This window comes from Vulpes vulpes, chromosome 11 (genome assembly GCF_048418805.1).
Source record: "Vulpes vulpes isolate BD-2025 chromosome 11, VulVul3, whole genome shotgun sequence".
Classification (NCBI taxonomy): domain Eukaryota; kingdom Metazoa; phylum Chordata; class Mammalia; order Carnivora; family Canidae; genus Vulpes; species Vulpes vulpes.
Window position 1 is genome coordinate 24,831,710 of NC_132790.1, and position 20,164 is coordinate 24,851,873.

At 35.4% G+C, this 20,164-nt stretch overlaps 1 protein-coding gene across 5 annotated transcripts in view; it reads right to left on the reverse strand.

Annotated features, from left to right (window-relative positions):
• The window catches only part of FCHSD2 (FCH and double SH3 domains 2), a 309,076-nt gene that overhangs the window by 177,801 nt on the left and 111,111 nt on the right, over positions 1 to 20,164 (reverse strand). For all 5 annotated transcript variants that reach the window (XM_026010537.2, XM_072727353.1, XM_026010536.2 and 2 more), the window contains exon 4: positions 1,940 to 2,016. In XM_026010537.2, the coding sequence (XP_025866322.2) occupies positions 1,940 to 2,016 (77 nt within the window). The remainder of the gene's footprint in view (positions 1 to 1,939; positions 2,017 to 20,164) is intronic.

Here is a 20,164-nt window from a genome sequence, read left to right on the forward strand (position 1 = left end):
ATTCTTTACGACTCAGATCTAGAAGCCTTGGTTTCCTCTTCAGTCCTAATTTGCCTCTCCACTCCTATCACAATACCATAGCTATTTATAGTAGCTATCTCCTGTAACTTCAGTAAGCACAGGCACCACACTTCACATTTTGATCCTAAAATATACTTTAACAGCTAGTATATAGTACTATATATTTTACATCTACCTCATGAATAAAGAATGAATCAATGATTGTTTAAATAGCTGTGACCTTGAATAATAAAGTATATAACCCAAGAGTTAGTTTCCTAATGTATAAAAAAAGGATGATTATATGTACCTTGCAGGGTTGTTTTCATTATCATGAGATTAAGGTGAAGTTCCTAGCATGGTATCTGGTATTTAGTAAATATTTAGTAAAAGCTGGCTTAACATACTTTTAGAAATAAGGCTGTATAAGCTAGCCAGAGAGCAGAGCTCTCCTTACTTCTTTGGTAACCTTAATCCTGAATTTCAAACAAGTTTAGAAAATAGCCTATCTATAAACTGGTGTACTTCTTTATTCTCCAGCCAGTAATCTCTTCCTTAGTCAGGATTTCTTCATGCTAGTAATCTAAACTATTTAACATTCTCTCACTCAAGGTTTTTGCTCCACTTTCTCTTTTGCTTACAATTTCATCTCCTCCCCTCTTAGTGGAATTTTAAAGATACTGGAAAGTCCACAAGAAAATCTCTAGCTTTTTTAGTTTCCTGTTTTGCTTTAGTAGTCTATATTGCAATTATACACATCTATTACTTATAGTTGATGAAGCCACTTTCCATGCTATCAGTCAGTCCTGCAACTGTGAAGAATTATTATAGTTTATTTATCTTTCAGTCTTCTTTTTATTTATTTATTTTTTAAAGATTTTATTTATTTATTCATGAGAGACACAGAGTGAAAGAGGCAGAGACAGAGAGAGAGGGAGAAGTAGGCTCCATGCAGGGAGCCCAATATGGGACTCGATCCCAGGACCACGGGATCAGGCCCTGAGTCAAAGGCAGATGTTCAACCACTGAGCCACCCAGGCATCCCTATCTTTCAGTTTTCTAATGTTGTTAAGAATTTATCTGATGATGTCACTCTTCACTGACAATACAGCAAACATGATTTCATATTCAGATTCCAAGCCATACACCTGAATACTGAATTCTTAATTATCCTGGATTCTCTGCTATTGTGTCATGGGCATTAGTTTTAACTGCAAACTCTGAAATCTTGTCTTTGAGTTCTGGTTCCCTTATACTAAGGACAGTTTTGATCATAAAAGCCAATAAACACTTCCATATTAACTTCAAAAAAAAAAAAAAGGACATCAAATCCTACACAAAATTACAAATAATTACAAATACTTTAAACATATCTGTAGGTCACTGAAGACACAATTAATTTCCACTGTCATCTATCTTCTTTAAAATCTGTATGTGGGATACTGACTAGCCAATTTTTGGATACCCTGTTCTGTGTGTGTGTGTGTGTGTGTGTGTGTGTGTGTGTGTGTGTGTGTAAAACTTAGAAACTCTTTTCTGTAGGCTCACAAAATTCCATCTTTCCAAATATAGAATTACAGAACATGACAGAACACTATCATCTTGTTTCATTATTGTTGCAATAATGTGTTTCATCTGTAGATCACCAAGGAAACAATTCACGTTCCATTGTCATCTACCCTCTTTAAATTCTATATGTGAGTAAATTAATCAATTAAGCAAAACACAATCTTGGCTTAATACATAAGGAAACTATTTTATAAGTATGACTTACATATGTTGTAGAACATTAACATCTGATAATTTTGAAATTATGTCTAAAAACATAGCAATGAAAAGTAATTTTTTAAAATACTGAAGTCTACATTATCTACATGTGACATGGCTCTAAACGAAAACAGTTTTAGAGAAAATAAGCAAGATCTATTAACTAAGTTACCTGTAATCAATCCGATCATCAGCTTTTATTCCAGGCCAATCTCTCTTCAGATATTGACTAGCCAACTTCTGGATACCCTGTTAAAAAAAATATGTATATACGTATATTTTATAAAAATAAGTACTGTGCCACGAAAGAAGCTCTTTTCCTTAAAATACATTGCTCCAAATCTCCTCTTTCCAAATGTAAATTTAATTCAGAAGGACCAATGATAAATGGTAGAACATTGTAACTTGTTTCATTATTGTCACAATCCTCTCTCATTTCCATTTTTAGGAAAGGGGGAGTCTAAGAATGAAAAAATTGAAACTTAGTTGATATGCTTTTCACTTCACACTACCTGACCAGCTATAAAAACAAAAGACCTCTGGAATATCATAGGGAACACATCTGTCCACTCCACAGAGCTCTGATTACACAGCTTGACAACTCAATTTCCCACCATTCTTCTGCTGTGGCATGTACTGCATTTCTAAATCCATACTCTCATCTTATGAAAGGCAACAACCAACAAATTCAGTTTGGAGCAGACAGATACACATTCACTTATAAAATTAATGAACAAAAAAAAAAATAAAATAAAATAAAATAAGATTAATGAACAAACCTTGGTGCTAACTATTCCATATTAGTCATTTTGATTCAAGACAGATTTTAAGGGCTTTTTTTTCTTTTCAAATAATACCATGGCACAAATCATTTCAATAAAGAAATTAATTTTACAAAGAAATATGCCCACTTATTGTTATCCATACAACATGAATGTGAAAAAAAAAACAATATTTATCTTCAATAGGTACAGTGGGTATCAGGATTTGAACAGAGAAGACTATTTTATTGGCTAGTGAGGTTAAACTACTCACTCTGAACACAGAATGTATTACTTTCATATGGGAATATATGTGGTCCCCCATTCAATGTACTGGATTAGAAATCATATACTTTAGGATACTCATCTCGACATGCAACTTCAAACAGAATAAATCAAATGCTGAGATGAAAAACAATCACATTAATTAACAGACTGCCTACTTTAAGCAGAGACTGCCCAAGTGAAATCAATGCTGTATTCTATTATACGGCACCCTCCTATTAAGGTCTCTGCCAAATCAAAATGGCATTAAATCCATTGTTGAATTAAATGCATTGTTGAACGCTTCTATTTATCATTATTTCAACGAACCTAAAGGGTAGCAGGAACTGTAAAGAAGCTCCTATAAATCTCAAGTTCCTCCTAAGCTTGGCAATAGTTGGATTTTACTATTTCAAAGTACTGTGTATTCTAAGAACTCACATAAAACTGCATATTCACAATACTTCCATTTATATACCTTGTACTTTGAGAAGCCCAATTACTAAGTCTTACCTGAATTTGTACAGTACTTTTTCACCTCTGTACCTCCTTCATACTGCTATTTGCATGAAGTATCGTCCTATCGCCCCCCATTTCTACCTTCTGAACTCTCACCACCCTGCTTTAAGCTGATTTTTAAATTTCCTAACCCAAAATATTCAAAATTATATACAGGAAAATATCAAAAATTCATTGCCTAAGTATTTTAATTTCATCAAAATAGAATAGCTCATCATTCTTTCTGCATTAGCTGGAATTCTTTTTTTTTTAAATATTTTTAAATTTATTCATAAGAGACACACAGAGAGAGGCACAGACATAGACAGAGGGAGAAGCAGGCTCCTTGCAGGGAACCTGATGTGAGATTGGATCCCTGGGCCCAGGGTCACGCCCTGAGCCAAAGGCATATGCTCAATCATGGAGCTACCCAGGCATCCTAGCTGGAATTATTTTTTAAAGAGCTTCCTCTCCTGAGCTATTTGGTTATCCTAAGGTACAGTTACTACAAGAAAGGTAAGATAAGTATATGATTGTTCAGTTTTGCCCAAACATGAATGATGAATTTTAAAGTAACATTATGAACTCATATATTTTAAATAAGGGATATGTTTCAATTTATTGCACTCACTACTCTTTTAATTCTCTAATTGTTACACCTGTGGTCAGTAAAGAGTCCCTCCCAGTTGGTTCCACATCATGACCCCAATAAACTTTGATAGTTTCTTTGTTGCCTTTTACAGTTTCTATTCCAGATATTCAGTAAACTAGTTTTCTAAGAAACTCTGATTCCATTCAGAGAGAAATGAGATTTAGAGACCACAATCTAGGCACTTCTTATCCTTCAGGTCTTTGTATCCCTCTAAGAGGTTTTATTTAATCATTGTATACAAAGCAGCTCACCCTTCATCCAGTTACTCTCTCACATCACCCCCATTTATTCATAATCCTCATTATGTTGTTACTGTCTGGTTTAAATATATTTTATCTGTTTACTGAGTATAAACTCCATCAAGTACGGATCTTATCCTTTTTTTCCAATCACAGTGCCTCCAGACTATTGGAAAGAAGCTAGCATTTAGTTGATGTTAATAATGTTCACTGACAGGGACGCCTGGGTAGCTCAGCGGTTACACATCTGCCTTTGGCTCAGGGCATGATCCCAGAGTATAGGATCGAGTCCCACATTGGGCTTTCTGCATGGAGCCTGCTTCTCCCTCTGCCCATGTTTCTGCCTCTCTCTCTGTGTGTTTCTCATGAATAAATAAATAAACCTTAAAAAAAAAATAATGTTCACTGACTGCACAAATAAATGCCACCTACACTATTCTATATCAAATGTATAACATCCAAATTCCTTTTGTGTTTTTGCCATTCTGAGTTAGAAATGTCTAAATAAAAATTTTTCTGGTTCTTCACTTTTCCTCAGGGGAGGAAAAAAAAAAGAACCAGATTTTTAAGATTATGACCAGGTGGTTTTAATATAATAAGTAAGTTCCTTTGTAAAATTACAGTCAAATTTGACCATTTCCACTACTGGAAGAAAACATATGTGTGGACACTCCAAAGTCATGAAAAACAAAAGTACCAGAAATTTATTCCATACACATAAGGCACACATTAATTTTTATGCAGATTCAAACAAATAAAAACTCATAATATCTGGATTCGAATAAGAAGTAGGTAACATAAATGGGAGGTAACACATGGTTACTACCAAATAAATGTCAATGTGTGATTTAATTCCTAGGTGAGGAAAAGATCATCTGATATTAAAAAATTACATCTAAATGATGTAATTAGCTGACTTATTCAGTTTAATTACTGCTTAAGTGGTTGCAGAACATTTCATACAGATCATGGGATACATTATGAGCCTCAGATTATGAGTGGGACTAAGAAGGTAGAATGACAGCACTCAAAATTTATATAAAACAAATGAACCTGACAAGCATTTCAACAGATTTATTTATCTTAACTCTGTTAGGTCTTGTTGAGAAATTGGGCATCTAAGAGGATACATAATTTACTTAAAATCAATATATCTAGTTAGGCTTGAATTAGAATCCCTACTTAACATTCTAAATCTTTGCCCAAAAAAATCATTTTAGAGTGGATTTTATCTAATTCTTTATAAAATTTCTGAAATTACTTAAACTAATCTTTTTTTGTGCATTGTAAGTTACAATACCAATTTCTAGAGCTCTGAACCACAAAGTTGAACTGTATTAAACTGAATGAGCCCTTCAGAGATGTGATGAGGGATTCATGAAATAGATAAACAGTGAGATCTTTAGATGAAAGACTTTATTCAAGCTACTTCACAGAGGCAGGAATCATGACTTCTGTGTGCTCCATGCAGCTGTTCAAGATCTATTCTGTATGGATGCTCAAGAAATACTCCAAAAAAAAAAAAAAAGAAAGAAAAAAAGAAAAAGAAATACTCCATGGCCATTATAGGAAAGGACTTAAATAACATTTCATGTGTCTGAAAGCATTCTGTACTTAGCTGGTTTCCCTTTAATGTTATACTTAAAGTTATGTCCAATGAATAAAAAGTTTGTATATATAGAAAATAAAATCTATACTAATAAAGTAGCTAAGAAAAATAAATCTATGGCTAGAAATTTCCTACAAAAAAAATTTTTTAATCATTCCCTCATGCCACAACATTATTCTCTAAAACTGGTGCACCAGACATATAATATTTATTTATATTTATTTGAGCATCACTGATGGATAATGTTCATTTGATTTCCAATATAGTTTACTCTGAAGCAGTGGTTTCCATAAAAATGTACTATCAATATACTCTTTGGAACATCCAATAACATCCCATTCCAACTTTTTAAAAAGCTATCAGTGTCTGATGTAAGACTTGCTTTGTTTTACCTCTCAATAACACTTGCTATATTGCTCTAACAAGTGAAACAACACAAAGAAAGCCACTGTTCAGTAGATACTGGGAAATGAACTGATGCCTTAACCTTTTGCCCACTTACCACAGCAAGCTGAGCAAGTGTGCGCTCCAGGGCTCTCACACAGGTTATTCTGTACCCATTCCATCCCCTTAACATACAGAGAAACTAATATTTAAATTTTACTAAGGGTAGATTGCTCTTCATAATTATAGGACACAATGTTATCTTTTTGAAGATTTTATTTATTCATTTGAGAGAGAGAGAGTGCGTGCTGAGCAGGGGGAGAGGCAGAAGGAGAAGGATAAGCAGACTCCCCCCTACCCAAGGAGAGAGCCCAAAGTGGGGCTCGATCCCTGGACCCTGAAAATCATGACTTGAGCCAAAGTCAGACGCTTCACCAATTGAGCCATCAGGTGCCCATGCACCATGTTATTTATATACTACACACCTTTTGGTTGTGAAATACCCAAGATTATGCAAATGACTTATAAAAATCAACAAATCTGGGCAGCCCGGGTGGCTCAGCGGTTTAGCACTGCCTTCAGTCCAGGGCGTGATCCCGGAGACCTAGGATGGAGTCCCACGTCAGACACCCTGCATGGAGCCTGCTTCTCCCTCTGCCTGTCTCTGCCTGTATCTCTGCTTCTCTCTCTCTCTCTCTCTCTCTGTCTTTATGAATAAATAAAATCTTTTTAAAAATAAATAATAAATAAATAAATAAATAAATAAATAAATAAATAATTAACCAATCCATTGCATAAGCTGGATAGTTTTCAAACTGATATAAATTATACAACAATTGTCTTTATTATTCTTAAATTACTTTAATAGTAATGGAGAACTTCCCTTCTACCCTTAAGGAAAGTTTTGAAATATTTTTCATTATTTTCTGTGATACATAATTACAATAAGCATTAAATTAATCAGTGTATTATTTTAAAGTACATAATAAACAATATTAATATTAACTCATATATTAAACATTAAGTACATATTTTAGCCTTTTCCTTTTATCAAAAAAGATTAATTTAAAAAAAAATAATTACATAAAAAAACAAGATCTAATGACTTGTCCTATCTGATTTGAGGACAAAACAATGAAAAAAAGATGACATTCAACACTTATTCATGATTAAAAACTCTCAAGAAACTAGAAACAGAAGGACCTTTCTTTAACCTATTAAGGGTATACATGAGGGGATCCCTGGGTGGCTCGGTGGTTTAGCACCTGCCTTTGGCCCAGGGCGCGATCCTGGAGTCCCGGGATCGAGTCCCGCGTAGGGCTCCCTGCATGGAGCCTGCTTCTCCTTCCTCCTGTGTCTCTGCCTCTCTCTCTCACTCTATCATAAATAAATAAATAAATAAATAAATAAATAAATAAATAAATCTTTTTTTTAAAAAGGGTGTACATGAAAAAAACTACAGCTAACATACTTCTAATGGAGAGTAAATGTTTTCCCCCTGAGACTGGGACAAAGGTAAGAATATCCTCTGTCACCAGTCCTTTTCAACACTGTACTCATAGTTCCACCTAGCACAATAAAAAAAGAAAAGGCAGGGGATCCCAGGGTGGCACAGCAGTTTAGCGCCTGCCTTTGGCCCAGGGTATGATCCTGGAGACCCAGGATCGAATCCCACATCGGGCTCCTGGTGCATGGAGCCTGCTTCTCCCTCTGCCTTTGTCTCTGCCTCTCTCTCTCTCTCTCTCTCTCTCTCTGAGACTATCATAAATAAATAAATTAATTTAAAAAAAAGAAAAGAAAAGGCATACAGATTGGAAAGGAAGAAATAAGACTATTTTTACTTAAAGATGATGTGACTGTCTACATAGAAAACTACAAAGAATCTACCAAAACAAACAAACAAACAAAAAACCCCTCCTGGAATTAATACTTGAGTTTATCAAGGCTGCAAGATACGAGAACAACATAGAAAAAAGGCTGTTTTCCTACATATTTGTAATGAAAAATTAATGTTTGAATTTTAAAAACATTGCATGATAGCACTGGATAAAATATGAAGTACTTAGGTATAAATCTAACAAAATATGTGCAGGAGTGTATACAGAAAATTCCAAAATATTGATGGAAGAAATCAAAGAAGATCTAAATTAATGTACAGATATCTGATGTTAATGAATTGGAAGACTTAATATTTTTGAAGATGTCAATTGTTTCCAATATGATTTATACAAATGAAATCCAAATGAAAATTCCACAAAGTTTTTCTGTAGATATAAACAGCCTGACTCTAAAATATATATGGAAGGATAAAGGTATCAGACTAACCAAAACAATTCTGAGAAGTAAGAACAAAGTCAGAGGATTCCTATCACCTGCATTCAAGGCTACTATAGCATAATGTTACAATAATCATGATCTCAGGGTCATGAGATAGAGCCCTGAATGGGGCTCCATACTAGGTGTGGAGCCTGCTTGAGATTCTCTCTCTCCTCCCTCTGCCCCTTCTCTGTCCACAGCAAACACACACACACACACACACACACTCTCTCTCTCTCTCTCTCTCTCTCAAAAAAAAAAAAAAGAAGAAGAAGAAGGTCCTCCAATGTCTTTGTGTCACTCCATTCAGACTACAGGCATTATTACCATTATAGCACTTAAAACAGAATCATAAAAACACATTTAAAAAGATGTTTCCTTGAAAAGTTAGTTATAATAACAGATTTATCATCTTAAGTTAATTTACTGTGTTTACACAAAACTCGTAACATTGCCTTTAGTATACATAAGAGACATAAAAGTCATCTGCCTGAAATTAGCTTAGTTCTCCACTTAATGTTGCTATTATGACAATCTCATTAGAGGAACAATATGCATAAATCCTGTTGGACTGAAACAGAGAGGACATATTAAATGTCCAGTTCATTTAATACTGTTGTCAATATAAGCAGATACCATGGAAGTTTGCTTAATAAAAGGTATCTTCCCTTTAAGAGGCACAAGCCTAAAGCTACCCAGTGTTAAATATTAAATGTCAGTTATTTAATCCTTTTCATGTTCACTTCAACCATTTTCTTTCCTCCAGTCATGGTTTCTCCTATAGAGTTTCCCCTTTATTTCCAAAGCAATTTATATGCAAGTTTTAATAAAGAGAAAATCCAATGGACTAAAAGACACTAACTTAGCTTACCTCTACTATTTCAAGTTTTTACTTCACTTTGTAGGTTCAATAGACTGCTTAAGTAAGAAATGATGGCTATACTTTTATGAATTTTTTTTCTTTCCCTCACATTTTGTAAATTTTTCTTCCTAAATTTCTAGAAGCTATTAGTAAGAAAAACATTTTTCACTGTGTATTACAGTCATCTTCCAATAAAGATTAATATTTGTTGGCAAAAAACAAATTTAAAGGAGCTTATTTGGTAATATTTAACATTATCAAATGGAAAACAAATTATGGCTTATAGATTTTTAGAAAACCATATCTGGGGGCATCACAATGCCAGACTTCAGGCTGTACTACAAAGCTGTGGCCATCAAGACAGTGTGGTACTGGCACAAAAAAAGACACAGATCAATGGAACAGAAGAGAGAATCCAGGAGTGGACCCTCAACTTTATGGTCAACTAATATTCGATAAAGGAGGAAAGACTATCCACTGGAAGAAAGACAGTCTCTTCAATAAATGGTGCTGGGGAAATTGGACATCCACATGCAGAAGAATGAAACTAGACCACTCTCTTTCACCAAACACAAAGATAAACTCAAAATGGATGAAAGATCTAAATGTGAGACAAGATTCCATCAAAATCCTAGAGGAGAAAACAGGCAGCACCCTTTTTGAACTCGGCCACAGTAACTGCTTGCAAGATACATCCACGAAGGCAAAAGAAACAAAAACAAAAATGAACTACTGGGACTTCATCAGATAAGAAGCTTTTGCACAGCAAAGGATACAGTCAACAAAACTAAAAGACAGCCTACAGAATGGGAGAAGATACTTGCAAATGACCTATCAGATAAAGGGCTAGTTTCCAAGATCTATAAAGAACTTATTAAACGCAACAGCAAAGAAACAAACAATCCAATCATGAAATGGGCAAAAGATATGAACAGAAATCTCACAGAAGAAGACACACAGACATGGCCAACACGCACATGAGAAAATGCTCTGCATCACTTGCCATCAGGGAAATACGAATCAAAACCACAATGAGATACCACCTCACACCAGTGAGAATGGGGAAAATTAACAAGGCAGGAAACCACAAATGTTGGAGAGGATGCGGAGAAAGGGGAACCCTCCTGGACTGTTGGTGGGAATGTGAACTGGTGCAGCCACTCTGGAAAACTGTCTGGAGGTTCCTCAAAGAGTTAAAAATAGATCTGCCCTATGACCCAGCAATTGCACTGTTGGGGATTTACCCCAAAGATTCAGATGTAATGAAACGCTGAGACACCTGCACCCCGATGTTTCTAGCAGCAATGTCCACAATAGCCAAACTGTGGAAGGAGCCTCGGTGTCCATCGAAAGATGAATGGATAAAGAAGATGTGGTTTATGTATACAACAGAATATTACTCAGCCATTAGAAATGACAAATACCCACCATTTGCTTCAACGTGGATGGAACTGGAGGGTATTATGCTGAGTGAAATAAGTCAATCGGAGAAGGACAAACATTGTATGTTCTCATTCATTTGCGGAATATAAATAATAGTGAAAGGGAATAGAAGGGAAGGGAGAAGAAATGTGTGGGAAATATCAGAAAGGGAGACAGAAGATAAAGACTCCTAACTCTGGGAAATGAACTAGGGGTGGTGGAAGGGGAGGAGCGGGGGGGGGGGGGGCGGGGAATGGGTGACGGGCACTGAGGGGGGCACTTGACGGGATGAGCACTGGGTGTTATTCTGTATGTTGGTAAATTGAACACCAATAAAAAATAAATTTATTATTAAAAAAAGATTTTTAGAGCAATATATATATATAATTTATTGACATCATTAGAATCACTAAACATTGTTTAAATTATAAGTTTTTTTCAATTTTTTATTAAGGTTTTATTTCAAGGCTTGAATTAGCAGATACCTACTTACAGATACCTCTGATCTGAAGGTTTTTACTGGGGGGAAGACAAACCGGTTACTGTTGCTTTTACACAATAAGAAAAGTGTTCTATTAGCATGACTGAGCTGCCTACTTGATTCTCAAAGACAGCTATGAAAGCAAAGCAGTTCCTCCTTCAGGGCAGAAACTGGAATGTATCAAATCAGCAAGCAAATAATTTCATGTACTTGACTCTTAATGATCTCAAATTAGAGGGCGGAAAATCGAAAAGAAATGGCCAAAACATGAGTGAACATAAAGGCCAGCAAGAAGAATTCTTCATCTGCCTTGTTAGATGAAAAACCTAACTAATCATTAAAACTAATATTTGAGGGCTTACATGTGCTAGATGCTTCACATTTATTAACTAACATTTAAAACTACCGCCTTATGCAATAGTCACAACAAAAGTTTTAAAAGCCTTAAGTAATTTTTATAAGATCATCCAAATAGTTAAGCCTGAGTTCAAATGCAGGTCTTTCAAAGTTTAAAACACTTTCTGACCAGTCAACTCATTTTACTATAAACATAGACTATATATTTTAGCTAAGAGTCTTCTAAAAGTTCTTTAAAGAACAGGACTATAAAAATCTAACACAGTTCAATCTCTGCTCAGTAAATAACTGCTAAACTGAATCATTACTCATTTTGGGGAACATTTATACATTTTTAAATCAGTAAGAGTTTATTTTTTAGAGCAGTTTTAGGTTACAGAGAAATTAAACAAAGTACAGGGTTCCCATATACCTCGACTACAGAGACTGCTCTATTATTAACATCTTGTATTAATATATTTGTTACAAGTGATGAAGCAACACTGACACATTAAAACCCATAGTTTACATTAAGATTCACTATTTCTATTGTACAGATATTCTTTGGGTTCTGCCAAATGTACAATGTCATATATCCACCACAGCATTCTCATAATAAACCCTTAAACTACCCTGTGCTCTACCTATTCATCCTCCCTTTATCCCCCTCCCACCCAACACCTGGTAAACACACTTATCACTTTATTGTCTCTATAGTTTTACCTTTTCCAAAATGTCGTATTTTTGGAATCATACATCCTGTATTGTAGCCCTTTTAGATTGGCTTTGTTCACCTGACAATATACGTTTAAGGTTCCTCCACATCTTTTAGTGGCTTAATGGTTCAGTTCCTTTTATCATTGAATAATATTCCATTTTCTAGATATATCAGTGTTTATTAATCCATTCAACTATTGAAGGACATCAAGTATGATCAATTATGAATAAAGCTCCTACAGACATTCATGTACAGGTTTTTATGTGAACTTAATTTTTGAGCACATTTGATCAAATACCAAAGTGTCCAACTGCTTAATTGTATGATAAACTGTGCTGAACTTCCAAAGTGGCTGTACCATTTTGCATTTCCACTAGCATGAATTATGAACGTTCCTGTTGCTCCACATCCTAGCCAACATTGGGTGGTTGTGTTTGGATTTTCATCATTCAAACAAGTGTGTAAATATCACTTGCAATTCCTTAATAACATATGATACTAAGCATCTTTCACATGGTTATTTGCTATCTACCTATCTTCTTTGCTGAGGTGTCTATGAAGGTCTTTGGCCTACTTTTTAATTGGGTCATTCGTTTATTATTCAGTTTTAAGATTTCTTTGTTTAATCTAGATTCAAGTCCTTTATCAGTCCTTTACATGTTGTGTAAATATTTTCTCCCAATCCCCGGCTTCTCTTTTCATTTTCTTAACAGTGTCTTTCATAGAGAAGTTCTTAATTTAACATCTATTATTTTTAAAATTGAGTTCTCATTAACTAAGGTTCAGATCTTTAGGCTTTAGGAATCAGATTAGTGAAAAAAATCTAAGCCTTGAAGGTCAGTTCTGATAACAGATTCAGTATGAAATTATGCCTAGATGTGTTTCGCTCTAATGCACTGAACTGATGGTGAAAATCACATAAAATCTAATTTTGTCAATAAACACAGAACTCTGAACCAAACTCTTCAAAAAATAAGAAACTTTTATGTAAATCATTGTTTTGAAATTTAGCTGTTTTGAAAGTTCCAGTCACTACAGTGTTCCTCTAAAATATGGATAATGTATGACATTCCATTCTACATAAATAATTTCTCATTCTTAATGCTTCTAACAATACCAGCAAAGAAAACAATTTCACAAATTCAATAAATCTCTGTTACAAAGTAACATGTAATCTTGTTTTTGAATGGTCCCTTATTAACAAAAGGGTACATTCCAGTTATATACAAAGTGCTATGGAGTAACAGCAAAAACTACTGAACAGATCTGAGAGTAAACAAGGAGAACTACGGTAAGTTTCACAGTAAAAGTGATCATTTGAACTGGGCCTTGAATGAAGAAATATAAAGGATTCCCAATGACCACAGAGAGAGAAAAGGATATGCATGAACAAATATGTCAAGCATAAAAGAAGGAAGGAACAGGGAGTCAGATTATACTGGGTTTAAAGCCTGGTTCTTACCACCCAGAAATTGCACTGCTGGGGATTTACCCCAAAGATACAGATGCAGTGAAAAGCCAGGACACCTGCACCCCAATGTTTATAGCAGCAATGTCCACAATAGCCAAACTGTGGAAGGAGCCTCGGTGTCCAACGAAAGATGAATGGATAAAGAAGATGTGGTCTATGTATACAATGGAATATTACTCAGCCATTAGAAACGACAAATACCCACCATTTGCTTCGACGTGGATGGAACTGGAGGATATCATGCTGAGTGAAATAAGTCAATCGGAGAAGGACAAACATTATATGGTCTCATTCATTTGGGGAATATAAAAAATAGTGAAAGGGAATAAAGGGGAAAGGAGAAAAAATGAGTGGAAATATCAGAAAGGGATACAGAACATGAGAGACTCCTAACTCTGGGAAACTGAACTAGGGTAGAAAGTAGGTGGGTGGGGTGTGGGGGTGACTGGGTGACGGGCACTGAGGGGGGCACTTGATGAGATGAACACTGGGTGTTATTCTATACATTGGCAAAGTGATCACCAATAAAAAATAAATTTATAAATAAATAAATAAATAAATAAAGCCAGCCAGCCAGCCAGCCAGCCTGGTTCTATTACTTTCTAGTAGTCAAATGCTAAACAAGTTGTCTCTATACTCTAAACAGCTATTTTCCTTAACTTTAAAACAGAAGTAAATTCATACCATATAGGACATGTAAATTTAGGTAAGGTTACTTTTCATAAACATTCAATAAATATTAAATTACCCACTGGCATTTAAAGGAGAGAGCCATAATCAGATCTTTACTTCAGAATGATGACCATGGTGCTGATGTGGAAGATTCATTATAAAGAGAAAGAGGATGCAGGGTGACCCAATTAGGAAGCTACTGCATTTGGTTTCAGTAGTAGAAAGAGAAAGGAACTAACTAGCATGACGTGCTCCAAAACAAAAGTGACAACCTGGAACTAATCAGATATGGGAAGAGGGAAGAAACTGTAATTAAGATTGATAGAGTATACTTATGAATTTCTTGTTTAATGTTGATACTACATTAAAAATCTGAAAGTTGGGGATCCCTGGGTGGCTCAGTGGTTTAGCGCCTCCCTTTGGCCCAGGGTGCGATCCTGGAGTCCTGGGATCGAGTCCCGCATCGGGCTCCCAGCATGGAGCCTGCTTCTCCCTCTGCCTGTGTCTCTGCCTCTCTCTCTCTCTCTCTCTCTCTCTATCATGAATAAATAAAAAATAAAAAATAAAAAAATCTGAAATTTACCCAGTAAGATGACTACTATCAACAAAACAAAACAGAAAACAAGTGTCACAATGATGTAGAGAAATTAGAACCCTTTGTGAACTGTTGGTGAGAATGTAAAATGGCATAGCCACTATATAGTGTAGAGGTTCCTTAAGAAATTAAACATAGATGGGGCACCTGGGTGGCTCAGTCAGTTAAACATCTGACTTGAAATTTCGGCTCAGGTCATGATCTCAAGGTTACGAGATCAAGACTTGAGCCAGGCTCCCCGCTTAGTGGGGAGTCTGCTTAAGATGTCTCCCTCTCCCTCTGCCCCTCCTCTCATATGGTCTCTCTCTCTCAAAATAAATAAATCAACCTTTTAAAAAAAGAAATTTAAAAAATGTACAGAATTACCATACTACCCAGCAATTCCAATTCTGGGTATATACTCAAAAGAAATGAAGGCAGGTGTTCAAATACATATTTATACAGCTCATACTCATAGTAGCATTATTTACAATAGCCAAAAGGTACAAGCAACCCGAATGTCCATCAATGGATAAACAAAAAGTGGTACAAAGATACAATGGAATATGCTTCAGCCTTAAAAAGGAAGGGAATGCTGCCACATGCTACTACATCAATGAACCTTGAGGACATTATGATAAGTGAAATAAGCCAGTTACCAAATGACAAATGCTGTAAGATTCCACTGGTACAAGACCAAATTCATACAGAAACAGAGTATAATGGTGGCTTCCAGGAGCTGGTAGGAGAGGGGAATGGGTTGGGTACTTGTTTCATGGTACTTATTTGCAAAACAAAAGGTTCTGGAGGTTGATTGTACAACAAGGGGAATATACTTAACACTACTAACCTGTACATTTAAAAAATAGCTGAGATTGAAGTTTTGTTACACGTATTTTAACACAAAAATAATCGTAAACATTTGTTAAAATCTAGTAACATGCACACCAACTGAGAGAGTCTGAGATTTTTTTTTTCTATAAAGGATCTGTTTAGTTTTTCACACAATTTTATGTATGGCATTCACTAAAATCTCTCACAACAGGGACGCCTGGGTGGCTCAGGGGTTGAGCGCCTGCCTTTGGCTCAGGCATGATCCCCTGGTCCTGGGATCGAGTCCCACACTGGGCTCACTGCATGGAGCCTGCTTCTCCCTCTGCCTGTGTCTCTGCCTCTGTGTGTCTCTGCCTCTGTGTGTCTCTCATGAATAAATAAATAAAATCTTAAAATAAAATAAAATCTCTCACAACAAAGTTCCCTTCTACGATCAAGAATAGCAACATACAAACTAAGCTGTCATTTTGGTAGCTTAGTTTTAGGATATATAATGTCATAGGAGTGTGTGTGTGATCACAGTGAATACCTTGGCAAAAGACGAGATACTTGTTGGAAAATTTGCACTTTTGCTAAGTACTAGAACAGATTCTAAGAGTAGGTATAAGAAAAAGTCCTGTCCTGTCCTCTAAGAACGGACTCAATAGAGATTACAGTCAATGAAAAAAGTAAGACTTGTAAATATAATTTACTAAACTCAATTTAGCATACACAAATATATCCAAACAACTGAGTGTATGGTTTTTACACCAAACAGGAAAAGCAAAAGGAAGGACTGATTATATTGTATAGCCTTAAACACAAAGTAACATTCAAGAATTTCACATTTTCCTGGCATTATAAAATCTCTTACACATCTCTCAAATAGAAATAACCTGAAACAGGACAACTATAAGATGTTATTAACTGTTAAGGGACTAGTCTACTTGGTTCTGCTCTGTGGGAGAAAAAAATTTCTGAAATATAATTATAACCTCATTTTATTTATGTCTTTCAATGTGTTCCATTCCCTAAGCATCATCCTGATAACTTTTAACTTCTTAAAGTCAGTGGTAAATCTTTAATCTATTCAGAAGTCTTACCAGAGATACAGATCAATCCACATAATGAAAAAGAAAAAGAAATGGTATTAGCAATTCATATGAGGTGTTACTTTACGAAGTATTTTTATATGTATTATATTGTTTGATCTTTACTAAAACTGAATGTGGTATATATATTTTTTTATTAGAATCTGACCAGTAAGGGACTGTACAAAATAGTTAAATGACTTAGACCTCTAGAAAGCAACACTGCCTATACTTAGAATTCCTACCCATGTTTTCTAAGACTAGTCCTCACTTTATTCTATTTAGTACCATTTTAGGAACCAATGTAGCATATGTAACCAATACATATCAGGCAAGAACTGGCACAACAGCTTAGCTTATTCTGCCATAGAAAGCACATCCTAAAAAAAAAAAAAAAAGCACATCCATTACTTAGCAGGCACTGTGTCAGATGCTGGGGAAATAACAGCAAACATTACAGATAACATCAAAGCCCTTGTGCTGTTTATAATCTGCCAGGGATTGGGATGTCTGGGTGGCTCAGTGGTTGAGCGTCTGCCTTTGGTTCAGGGCATGATCCCAGAGTCCCAGGATCAAGTCCCACATCAGGCTCCCTGCATGGAGCCTGCTTCTCCTTCTGCCTAGGTCTCTGCCTCTCTCTCTCTATCTCTCATGAATAAATTAATATCTTAATTAAGATCTTAATAAATCTTTTTTTAAAAAGTCTACCAGGGATAGATTGAGTTAATATCCATTAAGAGGAGATTTGTTAATTAAATTATGGTAATCAATACTCTGCAATGTTATGCAATTATTTTAAAAATGTTCTATATGGATGATCTCAGGTACTTAATGGAAAGTTTACTGAAAATGCAAGTTGAAGAAAATATGAATACTGTCATCTTATTTTGTTGAAAAATAAATATATATAAGCACATACAGTCTAGAATACATATGAAATTGGAAATGGAGGATACCTGGGTGGCTCAGCAGTTGAGCGCCTGCCTTTAGCCCAGGGTGTAATCTTGGAGTCCTGGGATCGAATCCCCCATCGGGCTCCCTGCATAGAGCCTGCTTCTCTCTCTGCCTCTCTCTACGTGTCTCTCATGAATAAATAGATAAAATCTTTTTTAAAAAATTGGAAATGGGATTGAAAGGTATCAGCTTTTAGTTTCTATTCTCTGTACAACTGAATTGTTCAATATTTTTAGAGCAATGTTCATTACTTTTATAACTGGAAGAAAAAGAAGAAAAACTCAAGAAATCACCATTTGGTATAGGTTTTTCAAAAGGAAACTTGGAACATAAAGGAGAGAGATCATACTTAAGAGTCAGGAGAGGCTTCCCAAAGGAAACTGAAGTCTAAAAAAGAGCTTGTAAAGAGAAGTGCGGGTCAAGCGGAACATGGCACCGTCAAGGAAGTAAAAAAAACTTCAGTATGGAAGTATGGATAGTACAGAGATTGCAAAAGAGAGAATGGCTTTAAGGTTAAGTGGGTAAGTAGTAAGCAAGGGCCAAATCACACAAGGAGTTGTAAGTTTGTACTACAGCAAAGCAATATAAGAAGCCACCATTTTAAGCAGAGGTGATATGATCGGATTTAAAACACTGTGTTCAAAGATGATAGACACAGGAGGTAAAAAGTCTTGAGAGATGTATATAAGCAGGTTTTAGTGGAAACAATTCTAAAACTATGGACTAAAGAATGTTAAAGAAATTTATCATATGACAATTACACTTAGAAATAATGGAAATTTAAGAGATAGTTTTAGTATTAGTAAATATGTGGCCTTTTAAAAAAAAAGTTGTTTTCCTTCTAAAGTTTTCTTTTTTTTTTTTAATGATTTAATTTATTCATTCATGAGAGACACAGAGAGAGAGAGGCAGAGACATAGGCAGAGGGAGAAGCAGACTCTATGTAGGAAGCTCGAAGTGGGACTTGATCTCGGGACTCCAGTATCACGCCCTGAGCCAAAGGCAGACACTCAACCGCTAAGCCACCCAGGCATCCCTCTTTCTAACGTTTTAACTACATTTAGAGATATGTTAAAGCTGAATTTTTATTTTTATTTTTTTTTTAATTTTTATTTATTTATGCTAGTCACACACACAGAGAGAGAGAGGCAGAGACACAGGCAGAGGGAGAAGCAGGCTCCATGCACCAGGAGCCCGACGTGGGATTCGATCCCGGGTCTCCAGGATCGCGCCCCGGGCCAAAGGCAGGCGCCAAACCGCTGCGCCACCCAGGGATCCCAAAGCTGAATTTTTAAAAAAGCCTTTTAAGAAAAGTGCTTATAACTGTTTTAAAACATAAAGCTAGAAAATTCTCAAGTTGGCTGTCTGATTCAACTCTGGTAGCATGCAAACATGCAAACATTATTCTTTCCCACAGAAGCAATTTCCAGCTGTCTAAAAGTACACCATATGTGATTACTAACCAGAAACTGTTACTAATGTTAAATCAGGTACCAGAGGTGGAGCTTGTCAAAATAAAATAAAGATCAAAGTTCTCACTCTCTTGAAAATATCTCAAGTGAAGAGCCACATCAATAAAAGATAATATTCCACTCCTCAGCAAATTTAACCACTCAGTTAAATGAAAAGTCACTTGGTATCAACCCTTTTCATACTACATACCCTACATTGTGCTCAAATTAAAGAAAACTTCAGAAGGAAAAACGAAAAAAAGCAATTCTTTTTTTTTTTTAAGATTTTATTTTTCAGTAATTTCTACACCCTATGTGGGGCTTGAACTCATAACCTCAAGATCAAGAGCCACATGCTCCACTGACTGAGCCAGCCCACTGCACCCAAAAAAGCAACTCTAAAAAGAGGCCATGTATTTTCTAATATTTAAATTGTCTCTTAAATTTCCAATATTTCTATGTGCAATGGTTACATGATAAATACAATTTCTTGAAACAATTAACATTATTGAATGATTCTGTATCATAAGCATTATTCATCATATTTAACCTCAAAGTCATACCATTAGATAGGTAAACATGCTAGTTTTTAACTGGAAGAGGGAAACCTGCGAAAGTTTGTTAGTTTTGTGATACTAACGATACGAACACCTAATACATGGCAAAGGCAATACTCAAAAACTTTATATAGATTATTTCATCTATTGAGTATCAGGTAAATTGTGACACAGAACTTCTAAATAGCAAAAGAGAATAAGTTACAGAAGAACTAAAAATCAAAACAACAAAACAGTCCATCTGTAAATCAATAACTTAACTGAAAATTCTC